This window comes from Mastigoproctus giganteus, chromosome 14, assembly GCF_048544385.1.
Source record: "Mastigoproctus giganteus isolate SK-2022 chromosome 14, ASM4854438v1, whole genome shotgun sequence".
NCBI lineage: Eukaryota > Metazoa > Arthropoda > Arachnida > Uropygi > Thelyphonidae > Mastigoproctus > Mastigoproctus giganteus.
The window spans coordinates 112,291,869-112,306,333 of record NC_143588.1 but is presented as its reverse complement, the minus strand read 5'-3'; the positions used below and the strand labels follow the sequence as shown (position 1 = coordinate 112,306,333).

The window sequence follows — 14,465 nt, the reverse complement described above, 5'->3', positions numbered from 1 at the left end:
AACTAAGGCCATATTGCTCCACGATATGCAGTGGTCATTCCCTGACCTTTCCGCATCATCCATATTTGGTGGTGATGGGCTCGAACCCCGGTCTAATCAAGAAGTGTGTGCTACTCACTGCTGCTCCTTCCCACCTGGCTACGGAGGCGCCCTCCCAACATTCCTCTTAGGACAGTTAAAGATTTATTTTAATCTAGTCCACATAGAATACAAACTGTTTTAAAAGCAAAGGGTGGTCAACACCATATTAGTGCATACCTGTAACTCTTATCACAGGTGTTTGCATTTGTCCACTCCCTGTATATGCATATGACATTTATGTACAACAAAGAATGAATAAAATTACACACCTTCACAAAGTCAATTGTAATGGATTAGATATTATGATGCAAATTAGATGCTTTATGATGATGCCTTATTAGGATGGCAAGTCATTTTGAAATTGAAACAAACATATGCACAAGTGGATTCTCATTCAGACTAATAGAGAATGTTTTGAATGGTCTTTACTTCCTTATTGTTTGATTTCAACAATAAGGGAAGTAAAGACCAGTGATTTGGTAGGTCGACGTGTTAGGAAAATATTTGTCCAAAATCTTTAGACAAATATTTGGGTTGTTAAAAAAATTTAAAACTCAATCTTTCATTCACATGTTTCATTACATTAAATAATATTTACAACCATATTTGATAATAAATAATATTCAACAATGTAATAAAATATTAAAAAAATTCAGCAACCTTCATTTACTAGAAGATATGAAAGTCAGTTCAAAATTGTCTTTTATGCTATATTCATTAAAATTAGATTCTTAATGGACTGCATTATCAGTTGACACCACTACTACATCCACTGAGCACTGTTTTTCAAAGATTATTTTTCTTTTTTGGTTATTTTCTCTAATTTATATCAGCTGACTTCATAGGTAGAAGTAGCAACCTTTAATGCTGATGTTTTTCCACGAATGATAATGTGTGGGAAATATCAGTGTTAACATTGTATCGACAGTGCTGAAGAAAAACTTTTTTTTTTTTTTTAGGAGCATTAGCAACTAAGGCCAAATTGCTCCGGGATCTGGCGGTGGTCATTCCCTGACCTTTCCGTATCCTCCATATTTGGTGGTGACAGGCTCGAACCCCGGTCTAATCAAGAAGCGTGTGCTACCACTGCTGCTCCTTCTCACCTGGCTACAGAGGCGCCTCTGAGAGAGAAAAACTGGTATAATTTCATTAACTCCAAAAAGCAGTTTTCAATTTAATAACTGTTTTTTTCAATAATTTGTATTTATGAGTGGTCTGAATCCTCAAACAGTTTTTATAACAAACTGCCGTATAGTGCATTGATTTTTAAGAAAGGATGACTTATTTGACTGCTTAGAAAATAATTCTAGGAAAATTCTAGAAAAGAATTTTGATGAAACTCAAAAACAAGAAACATATTAGACTATAGTACTTAGTACCAAGCACAAGTTGAAGACAGAAGTTGGCATTGGACTTGAGTTTCTGAAGATTGCAATTTTCAGGAAAAACATGTGAAGGAAGGTTGTTCCAGAAAGCAGAAGAATGGATAAATGGGGAAGAAGAAAAGATGCTCTGTGAAAAGTTGAAAAAGTTGGCTTGAGTTTGGAATTGGACAGTGAATGAATGCTAACTGGTTGTTACACATTTGGACTCGTCTGGAAGAGAGAGGGGGAAATTGCAGATGCCAATTCAGAAGAGCAGTGAGTGAGCAAGTGATTTTAGTTTTTATGGCACATGGGCAACCAAGACCATGGTGCACCAAGTCCAATATTTACATTTATTAAAAACAACAGTAACCTAAAAATACATGACAACTATTAAGAAGCATTTATATAATGCTATAAAGATTTACAGTTTTTTAAAAATTTCGGACATATCGTCTTTGTTGGGTAAAATCTGAGTGTATAAGACTTGGTCAGACAGTTAAGAGTGCTAAGACACAAAGGGCGTGCATTTATAAAAAATCTGGACTTTCAACATGTGTTTGATGGTTAAAATGATGTTACAATGCTCCCACCTAGGAGGGCTCTCAACATATAACTTGCATGTAGTCTGCAGAGGGGACTACCAGACAAGAATTATAAAGGGTTACTGCTGATTTGGCTGTGGTGTCTGCCAAATCAGTGCACTAAGTTTTCTGAAGATTCCAGCATGGCTAGGGATTCAGCAGAAATTAACATCAAATTTAAACTGTGAAAGGGAATGTAGTCTCTGCTGTATCCAGGACAGGACTGGATTAGGATTAAAACTCATTGATGACAAGGCCTATACATAATACATTTTCATCGGTGGTGAGTTTGTATGTGATGCAAAGCTAGTTCAATTGCATGCAGCTGTGCAGTGCATATGCCGCATTCAACAGGGATCTGTTCAGATATCGTAGTGTCTGGGAAGGCAGCTGAAGATCCCACAGACATTGATTTCAAACCATTGTGCGACTGGCAAGAAGTCAACGTTCAGCATGGTGTGATGAGTAGAGCTGCAGGTAGACAGCTGATGGAGTACTGTCTTCCTCTCAGCTGTTAAGAGAGAAACTGCAGACTGGAACAAGACCATGATGGAGTGGAAGAGCTTGCCTTGGCAATGGAGTAACACTGTCAACCCTGATGTCCAAATCTCTGAGTAGTCATTGGATATGAAAACCGAATGAACAATTGGCAATTTGGCAAGTGTATAGATTTTTCCAGCGTGGTGCAAAAACAGGTGTCCAGGTGTGGTGGCCTAGGTGGGCAGAAGAACAGTGCCCATGGAAGTATCTATAAGAAAGGCATGCAGCAAAAACAGAATGTTGATCAGACACCTTTTTGAATGGCATTGAAAAGCTTGAGAGAGGTTGGGGGGGGGAGAGAATGCCACCTGTGGGTACAATATTTCAGTAGTGCAAATTTTGAGACTTTTAAAGAGTGAGTATTTTTTTAAAAAAAGTAACACAGAGAATGAAAAGAAACCCCAGTTTTTTTGGTGTGAAGGAAGCAATATTTGTGACGTGTTATGCCAAGAGAGATTAGAAATCCGAGTAATCCATAATAGAGATATATGGTCTTGTCTAGAAATCAGAGTGTCACTGAATATGATGAGACAGCGGTGAAACAAACTAGCATACTGGCAGATCTGGGGGGGGAAGCAGCAGAATTCATAGTTTCTCTACTGCAGTACTCACATTTTTGCAAGAAATAAGCAGAACTTGGTTTTAGAAGAATAAAAGTTAACTAAGCTTTCTTTGAAATTTATTTTTTTTATAATGACCACTCTTATACTACATGAATATCAAGATAGTTTATTTAGCTACTAATTAAATCCTACTACATTAAGGTAACGTTTAGGAAACTCTGCTGGAACCCATTCTCAGACCATACACAGACTATTTTTAAGGGCAAAAAGAAAAAAGAATAAGCCAAATTACTATGATGCTAATAAACATAACATATCCAAAAACTCCAGTTAACAATTACAGTTTATACTTTAATACATATATTAGTTTTACCTGTTCTATGCAATATGAGTAATATAAGTACAAAGGTAAATAAAACAGAATAGATTCAAGATTAGCAAGTTATTTTCTAAGCAGTCAGGCTATAATCATATGGAAAGCTGTTTTGTTTTTGGTGAATTTTTAAGTTCGGTAGCCACGCTGATCCATATGAATGTGGCACCTGTTATGTGCTATATTATACAGAGCGGTGCCCCAAAGCATTTCTTTGCTTCACCTAGCAGCTCAGCTCTGTCTGCAATATAATGCTGCTTTTAGATAAAAAAAAAAAAAAAAAAAAAGAGCATAGTCATTTTTCTAAATTTTTCACTGTTCATGCGTTATTAACATTCTATTGATTTTGAACAGTTCAAAATCAGTACACCCTTATTTCCAGATGACAAGTAACAATCAGAAACTGAACAATTAGAGGAATAACTTTTAAACAAAATTAACAGATATAAACACCAGATTTCTTCAGAAAATCAATTTAGTAGGGCAACACCAGAATTAGTGTTTGGTATTCAAAATGTTGTGAATACCCAACAGTAAGTAGAGCCAAAAATATCTGATTTATTTAAAAAGCTTGTTGGAGATGATGGAAAAATTAGAGGACTTGTTCTCTTTTTTGCTGAATGCGTGGCAACCCCTCCCTCACCTTCAAAAGTAGGTGGTTTCCAGGAGTTACCTGCATTAACATGTTTTGTGCAGTTACCAATACGGCAATGTAGGAATATAAATCAGCACACATCTTATAGAAATCATTGATATTTTAAGCACATATAATTTAATATTAAGAAAAAAATCAAAAACCCCTTCTAGATGAATGTAAAAGAATGTGCTTTACTTTTTTGCTTATGAGAACAAACTATTTTTACCTTGCACAAAAAAAAAAAAAAAAAAAAAAAGAAAAGAAAAGAAAAGAAATTATACATCTGTAACCAAATATATGACACTTATTTTCCACTTCTCCAAAGTAGAGAAGTGGAAAATAGCAGAGCTAATTTTTAAAAGAAATATTGTGCATTTTTTTTAAGTATCCCAAAATGAGATTTTTTTAAATCTATTATTACATTTAGAGATTACAATGCAAAACAAATTTGTTAGTTTAATTTTCCTCCAGCTAACAATTTTATTTCAGCATTGTTAGACAGTCTATATATTTGTCAAAAGGTGACTAAAATTTGTGGGAAACAGGCACCTTTGAGCTTCGGTGTTTAAATCTCTCCTTGGCATTGCTACGTCTAAAATAATTGAGTTGAATAATACAGTACAAAGTTTTATATATCATCAGTGTAAATGAAGAAGTTAGCTTTATTCTGTAAAAAAAAAAAAAAAAAAGTTACAAAAAGAGCTGTAAACAGAGTGATGTACCATTACGAGGAATTCCTGCATCATGTTTGTTTATGCAGCTCAGTAATCATCGACAGAGAGAGAGAGAGAGATAGAGAGATTGTGTTTCAGAATGAAAGTGTTATAAATGATAAAATATCAACAATTAACTTAAAGAAATGATGAAAGAGGTAGTTAGAGTTGAGGTTGACAGTGTTAATACCCACTGAACACAGGAATCAAATATACCACATAGGGAAAACTATTCTGGATTGAAAATTGGTAAAAATTTCTCCATTATTAATCTGTGTGCCTCGATTTCCTCAAAACAACTGTTTCCTCTGAGGACAAGTCATTAAATGTTTTTTTAGATTACCATTTGTTGAAAGTGCCTTGCCACACATTTCACAGGGAAAAGACTTCTCCCTAGTGTGAACTAATATGTGTTGCTTTAGATTACCTGATTCTGAAAATGCCCTACCACATATCTTACAAGAGAAAGGTTTCACCTGGGTATGAGTTAACAAATGCCTTTTTAGATTATCTGCTCTTTTTAGTGCCTTACCACATACTTCACAAGTGAAGGGTCTCTCCTCGGAATGACTCAATAAGTGTTGTTTTAGACTAAACGATTTTGCAAAAGTCTTGTCACACATCCCACAAGAGAAGGATTTCACCTTCGTGTGAACCAATAAATGTGATTTCAGGTCACTTGGTCTTGCAAATGCTCTGTCACACATTTCACAAGGGTAAGGTTTCTCCTTGGTATGAACCAATAAATGTTGTTTTAAATTATTTGATGTCGCAAATGCCTTAGGACACATTTCACAAGCAAAGGGTTTCTCCTGAGAGTGAACTAATAAATGTTTTCTCAAACTATTTGGTACTGAAAATGCTTTGTCACATATTTCACAAATGAATGGCTTGTCTGGAGAGTGAACGAACAAATGTGTTCGTAGATTTCGTGGCGTTGCAAACGCTTTGTTACATATTTCACAAATGTAGGTTTTCTCCTCGGTGTGAATCAACAAATGTGCTTTTAGATTGCTTAGCAATGAAAATGCCTTGCCACATATTTCACAAATATAGGATTTCTCTTGAGAATGAATCAATAAATGTGATTTTAGATTACCTAACAGCGAAAATGTCTTTCCACATATTTCGCAAATGAATGATTTTTCCTGAGAGTGAATCAACAAATGTGATTTTAGATTGCCTGGCATTGAAAATGTCTTGTCACATATTTCACAAGAGAAGCGCTTCTCATGAGTATAAACAAATAAATGTTTTTTGAGATGTGTGTTTAGATTAGATGATTGTGAAAATGCTTTGCCACATATTTCACAAACAAAAGGCTTCTCCTTTGTGTGAACCAGTAAATGTTGTTTCAGGTTATTTGATTTGGAAAATGCCTTGTCACACATTCCACAAGGGTACGGTTTTTCCTTAGAGTGAACCAACAAGTGTTTTCTCAAATTGCTTGAATCTAAAAATGCTTTATTACATACATTGCAAGAGAAGCGTCTATTCTGAGAGTGAACCAACTTGTGTTTTCTCAAATTGCTCGAGTGCGAAAATGCTTTGCCACATATTTCACAAGAGAATGGTTTATCCTGAATGTGAGCCAATAACTCTCTTGCCAGATTACCTGATTCAGATAATGAATTAACACATGTTTCAGGAGAAAAGAGTTTCTCCTGAGAATGAACAAACATATGCGTTTTGAGGTGACTTGCATATGAAAATATTTTCCCACAGATACTACATTTAAAGTCTTCCTTTATAGTGTGAGCTAATTTCTCTGCGTTAATACAATTATCATTTGAGAAAGGCATTCCATAGGTCATTCTCTCTACAAGTTTTTGGAAGATGGAATTCTGCTCCCTTATCTCCTGTGTTATTGATATTTCTTGCGATTCTCTAATTTTCTCTGGGAAATTTTCTTCTTGCAAAACATCCTCCTTGTTAATTTCATTAGTCATCTTGAGACTGTTGATTTGTGAATTCTTGTAAAATTATTGATATTACACCGATTAGTACACTTACTTATGGTTTTTGTTAACTGTTTATTGGATCAGCCATTTATTCCCACAGTAAATCTGAAACAAAATGAAAAGAACATATGAAATCAATATACACAGCAGACACAATGAAAATATCTTTTGCAAATATTTTGGAAATAATGAGTTGTAATATAAGATAACCACATATTTTAAATATAAAACTATATAAAATAACTAAAGTAATATAGAGCACTCTTTTAACCTGATATTTAGAAATACTCTCGGCTATTTTAAGTTCTGTAACTTTATAATGAAGAAAAATTCACTGCTTCATTATTTTTGGCCACCAAACACTAGAGGAAAAGGAAGTCTTTGCCTCTAGTGTTTGGTGGCCAAAAAGTTTCCACTATATACTAAATACACTGAGCTTATAGCTTACAGCAGAACAAATTTAGAGGTTCCAAGAGTTGCCACGATATCACACAACTTTTAAATAAATAAAAGTCTCAAAAGTGTAGCCTTCCATTTATTTAAAAGATGAGACACTGCTGTGGCAGCCTATTCAAGATTTTAGAAAGGTGGTCACTAGAATAATTTTCATTGATTTCCTCATTTTTTGTGACTTTACGTTTAAAAAAAAAAAAACCACCTAGTACAGCACTCTAGAATTATATGTAGTTGAAAGTAGAGAGACGATGAATTTTGGAGCATTCGTCACTAAACTGACTTGAATACTTGGAAGCCAGGGAATGCGGATTATTCTGAAGAATATGCCTCTCCAATTCATCCTAGAGATGCTCACTGGGATTGAGTTGTAGGGAATTGCGTTGGCCAGGGTACACATTTGAAGTTTTCCTCAAGCTGCTCTTTCACTTATTTGGCATGGTGGATAGTTGCCTCATTATTTTGAAAGTACACTAAACCATAGGGAATAAACATACCACATTGCCAGATGTACCTGGAAACGTATCCTCAACGATACCGCTTCCAATTTTCAAGGATAGAAATGATGTACATATTTTCACATATATTGAGATGGTAACGGCTATCCAGCCATCCAGTTTAGTCTTCTGTGATGATTATGATGTACTCCCTTGAAGAACTAACCAAGGAATCCACAAGATGGCCTCTCGACATTTTGACTCCCCATAAATTCAGGGTTCATAAATGTTGCTAAATTGAGTATGACTATGAATTGGCCAGGGTACACATTTGAAGTAGGAATACGAATTGTGAAATGGAGTATGAATATGAGTATATAATGCGAAATTGAGTATGAATTCTGATGTTTGTAGTGAGTGCCCACTTTATTAGGTTCAATTACTCTTTTCATGAAACAGAGTGTTAGGTAACAGAATCAAATGCCATGCATTATAGAGCAGGTGAACAGATACGCAAACGCATAGATGCTATATGTGTGCAATTCAATTGGGCAATTATTAATCATCAGACAGAGGGTATCTCAGCACAGCAACAATTTCCTAGCATGAAAAAATAAAGTTATTTGAGGTGAGCTGCATGTAGCATACGAAGTTACAATTTGAAAAGGGCTAAACAGTATTAGTTAATTTATTGATTTCAAAATTAATTTCTTCTATTTGTTACTTCTTTGTGACAGGCTATACAAATTTCAGTATAGGAAAATTTTTCCAAATGCTTTTTTAGTTTTATGATCGAACTATAAAAGAATACTCTAAATTATGATATTAGTTATATTAGGTTATGAAATATTTTCTCACTGTTTATGATATTTTTTTAGTATTAGTAGTAGCAAAAACTTATACAGCATCAGTAATATTGAAAAAAATTACTTCATTTGTACATCCCCTCTAATAATTTATTAACAATTTTTATTATTAATAAATTTGTTATTAATAAAATATTAATTTATTAATAACAAATTTATTAAAACTATCCACTTCCACAACACCAGATGGAAGTTTCTTCCAATAATCAATGCAGGTTCTCACATATCTGGTCTGCAATCATCCTTTTCCAATTTATGCTCCTTTATATGTATTATCCTTATCCCATCAGCATTTAGTTTACTCAGTCCATTTAAAACCATAACATTTCAGTCATGTCTCCTTGCAAATGCTTACTCTTCAGATGCAGAAATCAAGTTTTTTTTTTTTTTAGGGGGTGGGCACGAGAATTTGTTCGTACCCCTTACTAATCTTGTTGCTCTTCTCTGCACCCATTCCTAACAGGTTCACATTTTTCCTAAAATGAGGCATCCAGACCTGCATGCAGCCTACTCATTACCTTACACCAGCGTTTCCCAAACTTTTTTAGTCATGGAACCTTTTTATCTTACAATATATTTACGGAACACTTTTCATTTCGCAATATATTTATGGAATACTTACGAAACACCAGTTTAGCAGGAGCCAAAGAACTATTTACTATTATTTTATTACATACGATGCACTGTGAATCAGGAGCACCTTTATTTCCAACACATGTAAAGCCAAAATTCAAATAACTGTCATCATACTTTCGTTTTGGTCTTTTATTAGTTGGTTCCTGTTTTTTCACTTTGGATTTTTGGGGAACAAAAGGCTGCGATTGTTCATCCTTACTTTGAAGTGCAACAATATTGTGTTCATTTTCATCGACCACAGTTGCAATACTAGAAGTACTTGCTTCTCATTTTAAAGTTAATTTTTTCAACCACAAATCTATGGTCATTTATTTTAATTATAATATTTTGAAATACTGATAATTATAAAAAAAAAAATTTATATAAGGAAGTGAGTTTAGTTATGATATCAATTCGCTTCCCCCTTTCCAACCCGCATAAGAATGGCATATTAGACCACTACATTGCTACTTTTTTCATAGATGGCATTACCTCTACGCATACTTTTCTATGCAATATCCACCAAAATAAAGTGTTCTGCAGTCTATCTGATTATCAGTCTATGCCAGTATATTAATAACTGAAAAAAAAAATTATAATGATACGAAAGTGGTGATGCTACAAATATGCAAAATTTATTTATTTTATTTTTTTAATTATTAATTATGATTTTTTGGAGAACACAGTTTGAGGAACATCGTTGACCCATGAGCAGTATTCATTTTTCTTATCACTACTAAAAAGAAGTGATTAAATAGCATAGTACTCAAAACTCTCTGTGCCAATACACCTTTCTTTTTCTCAATTCCTTCATGTCACAAAAATGTGGGAATAATATATTTTAATTGAATATAGCAGAGAGGAGTGAAACTGCCCCACTAGGTCTGCCTTTCACCTCCATTTTCTGTTTATGAAATAGTTTCTTTAAGTAAAATACATTTTGATTACCTTAATTGGGATTTTTGTAATAAACTGACTGATAATTTTACTTGAACTAAAAATAAAATTTCAGATATTAATAAATTTTGTGCAAAAAAAATACAAATTTTTTGTATAATAAGGGAGCATAATAATGCATTAGCTTTGCTAATGCGAGTATTTGGGTATTCAAGAAAAGCCATGTGAATATAAATTACATCACCCTCGCTTTTGCAGTTGGTTCACAGAAATGTCGATATTTTTCTTCTTCAGATTTTTCCATCTGAGGAATTCGTTCTGTCCTGGTTTTCATCACTGAAAATATAGCCACCGTAGCAATGGCAATAACAAACTTTTCATTAACAGCTTATGTGAATCTCAAAGTGAGTTGATTCACACTGTGAAATGATGGGTTAAAGAACTTTCAACCCCCCACCCTGTGAAATGATGGGTTAAAGAACATTCACCCATCCCACCCCCGATTTGTATTCCAAACTCCACCGAGTGCTGTGCAGAGTGCGTGTCGCTAACTACTCACAGAGGGTAGATAGGACGCAACCAGAACCATATTATGATTTTTTGTCCCATTTACATGAAAATGTCTCAGTAATATTCATTCATTTTATAGTCAACGCCTTGCATGAAAATGTGATAACCATACAGTTCATTTTATTACTTCAGAGAGATGGCTGCTAGATTGATGCTGCTCCCATCTTAGCACAGCTTTGGAAGCAAGCAACACACCCATCTCGGTTCGTCTATTAATATGCTAAATTATAAAAGCTGACTTAAGCATTAAAAACATGTGAAAAAAATTTACCAGGCTAAAGCATTATTGCGGCCTCAAAATCTGCACCCATAACACTGGAAAAATAAACTCAACCCTTGCTGACATCTCAAAACAAAACAAAAAAAAAAAAGCTTCATTATAGCAGTGCCCCCTAGGTGTTCAAAATTATGCATTTAATTTTTCCCTTCTTTTCATGTGTTTCGGGGTGAAAAAAAAAGAAAAAAAAATTAAATTGGCAGTGCCAAGCAGCGCTCCTTCAAGATAACGAACAGACTTCAAGGATGGTCAAGGTAGCAGCAATGTTTTAATGCTGCTAAATAATCTTACACTTGGCGAATAGCAACTCCCAAATAAATAATACACTTGGTGGGTTGAAAATAGTGAATTGAAAATAGTGGAGGAAGAAAGGGATCTGGAAGTTATGATACGGGGAGTTTTAAGTTTGCTGAACAGTTAAAAAGGCAACCAGGAAAGTCCATGGTGTGCTATCAATGATTGATAGATCGTTATCCATTAGAGATAGGCAGGTCATAATCCAACTGTACAGGGCAATTGTAAGACAACATTTGGAATATTGTGTGCAAGTGTGGAGACCTCGCGTGAAAAAATATACATTGAGCTTCTTGAAAGGGTCGAAAAACGGGCAACTCAAATAGTAGGAACGGCAACATGTACGACCGTATGAGGAAAGACTCCGATTATGTGGGCCACAGAGCTTGGTAGCCAGGCCTCAGAGGCGACCTGATTGAGGTTTACAAGACTCTGAGAGGGACTAGTAAAATGTATGAAGGCGAAATTTTCACTGTTATAGAGAATTCCAGAACTAGGGGTCATAAATTCAAATTACGGGGGTTGAGGCTTAGATCATGTAGCAGGAAGTTTTCTCTTAGCCAGCAAGCAGAGCTGAACCAAGGTATTTCCGAGCTCCGTGCAGAAAGGTTTTTCGGCGCCCTCTTACTAAGGATATACTGTATATATTCCTTGCCTCATTGTTCTTCTGTTTTTGGTGCCCCGGGCAAGGGCCCTACTAGCCCGTCCCTTAATCCGGCACTGCCAGCTGGTCGTTGATTGTTGGAACAAGTTGCCTTTGCAGGTAGCTGATGCTGACAGTTTGAGTAAATTGAAAGATCGACCGGACAGATACCTATATGTGAAAATTGTAACATGTGAGATGTTGCAATTTTCACATCGTTAAACTTTGAAACGTTTGGAACTTTGAAATTTAAATTATAATTGTAACGAGAGCTTTTCACATATACAGGGTGTCTCAAAAATACATGGCATAACTTCAGGAATGAGTTCCTCACATGTAGACAATAAAAATATTTTATATCAACATAGTTCCGGAAATGCTTGGCTCCCGAGTTAGTAACTGGAATGTCTTATCTCCCACAGGTGATTTCCTTCATCACAAGGTACTAACGGAATCTGGTGGTTTTCCATTCCGACCATGTACTCAAATCAGAAACAAGCGGATATGCACTTTATGCACGGTTGGGCGGACGGCAATGCTCTGGAGGCTCGTCATTTGTACCATGAAAGGTTCCCAGAACGAAGATGCCCAGCAGAAAAACGTTTGAAGGTATCCATCGCCGCCTTTGTGAACATGGGACCTTTACACCTCGCGCTCCTGGTCGGTGGATAGGTAGAGGTGGACCAACTGCCTGGCCTCCACGTTCACTGATTTAAGCCCAATAGATTTCTTCTTGTGGGGCCATTTATGTCACTGGTGTATTCGACTCCGGTAGCTGATGTGGAAACTCTCCGCAATCGAATTGTGGCAGGTTGTGAGACAATACGAAACATGTCAGGAATTTGGCATCATCTTCGCGAGTCCATGAGATGTCAATGTGAGGCCTGTATTCAGCCTGAAGGTGGACATTCCGAACAATTACTATAAGGTGATGTGAACAGTTAAGTGTCATAGACAGACCTACAAAACCCGGAAACCAAGCATTTCCGGAACTATGTTGATATAAAATATTTTTATTGTCTTCATATGAGAAACTCATTCCTGAAGTTATGCCGTATATTTTTGAGATACCCTGTATACCTATCATATTCGTCGCGATTTGCAAGTTTTGTGGATTGAAAACTGGAAATAACTTACTGGGGGAAACCTACTTTCTCCTCCAGAGATTGGCTTACCGTTTTCCAGGCTGCTGCTCATTCCAATAGAAGCAGTGCAAGAATCACTTTCACCTCTGCCAGTGGCTACTGTTAATCTATTAGTCCTTGTGTCCCCCCAAGCTAACACTGCCTCGATAGCATCAGCAAACATTCTTGCACCCTTTCTGTTTAAGTGTATCCAATCTCTGTAGAAGCAGTCTCTCCTGTTAAAAAGTACAGACCAGGCTGAAAAAAATTATACCCCTTGAACCTTGCACAATCTTTCCAGGGTCGAATTGATCGACAAGGCCCTCAACATATACTCCCTCCTATCGTGTCTGGGCAGAATTGCAGACACTTTCAAGTTGTGTCAAGAACATCATGATTGGATAGTGGAACAACGGAAGAAAGTTATGTGGTTAGACGAATCACGATACACTTTGTTTTGCATTGATTGGTAGGCAGAGAGTGTGGCGAGAACATCAGCGATGGACACTGCTTGCCTTATTAAAAAAATTCATGCCACGCCGCATACGTGTTATCATTCGAAACAAAGGAGGGCCGATTCGATACTGAATAGAGGTTGGTACTTTTTTCGCCAGTGTGTATTATATTATATAGTATATAGTAGGCTCTCCATTACAAAAAAAATGGAATCTGTTTTAAGTGTTGTTCCTTTACTACTGTGAGCTTAAATTTTAACCTTCTCGTACGATTTTTTTTATTTGAATCCATACGTCCATCATGTTAAAAAGAAAAGAGTTATTCTTTCTACTGAACAAAAACTTTAACTTATCTACAAAGAAGACAAAAAGCTTTAGTATTTATTTGGCTACATTGTAGAACCATGATAAAGAACCCGTCAGAGTTAAAGTCTGCTGTCGATGCTAACAACCGTGATATATACCGGTACACTACTTATTAATACTGAAACTTGACTCTTCAGAGATATTAATGTGATTCCGAGGTTATCTCCTAGAATTATACCTTACATCAAAAGTTCGGAGGATCTAGAGGAAACGACGTTTCCATTCCATGTCCAATCCACAAGTCATGTGCACACAGTCTGCCGTATGAGTACTGAAATAAGCTATTGCTCCTTAAAGCTTAAAAAACTAAAACACTCATCATCTTAGTATACCTTCTTCCTCTACTGCTTAGAAGTGCTTGATATTCAAAGCTTAGATCGCGTACTGAATTCAATTCTATACGATATTCGCTCCTCTAGTTTGGTTATAGTAACTGGCGATTCCAAAGCCCAACAAGCTTAGCTGAGCTGGGAGTGTCCTAGCATAACCAGATCGCTCTTTAACTGCTTGAACAACTACGGGTTCCATCACCGATTTAGTTCAGTATTATAACTTACCAACCTGATGTGAAGTGTACCTTGATCTTATATTTGCATCAAATACAGTAGCACACCAGGGGCGTATTCATAGGCAGAGGGAGCATATTCCCCTC

At 35.9% G+C, this 14,465-nt stretch overlaps 1 protein-coding gene across 1 annotated transcript; it reads right to left on the bottom strand.

Annotated features, from left to right (window-relative positions):
• Nucleotides 1-4,972: 4,972 nt before the first annotated feature.
• On the bottom strand, nucleotides 4,973-10,961 carry LOC150075576 (uncharacterized). The gene is made up of 2 exons (XM_090388563.1): nucleotides 10,926-10,961; nucleotides 4,973-6,921 (listed from the first exon to the last, which is right to left on the bottom strand). Exon 2 carries the CDS (start codon nucleotides 6,802-6,804, stop codon nucleotides 5,146-5,148), a length of 1,659 nt encoding a protein of 552 aa, XP_090244689.1. The 5' UTR covers nucleotides 6,805-6,921; nucleotides 10,926-10,961; the 3' UTR covers nucleotides 4,973-5,145.
• Nucleotides 10,962-14,465: the final 3,504 nt, after the last annotated feature.

What these genes read in the sequence shown, in the direction of transcription:
- LOC150075576 (XM_090388563.1), bottom strand. Translation starts at nt 6,804, where the DNA reads ATGACTAATGAAATTAACAAGGAGGATGTTTTGCAAGAAGAAAATTTC.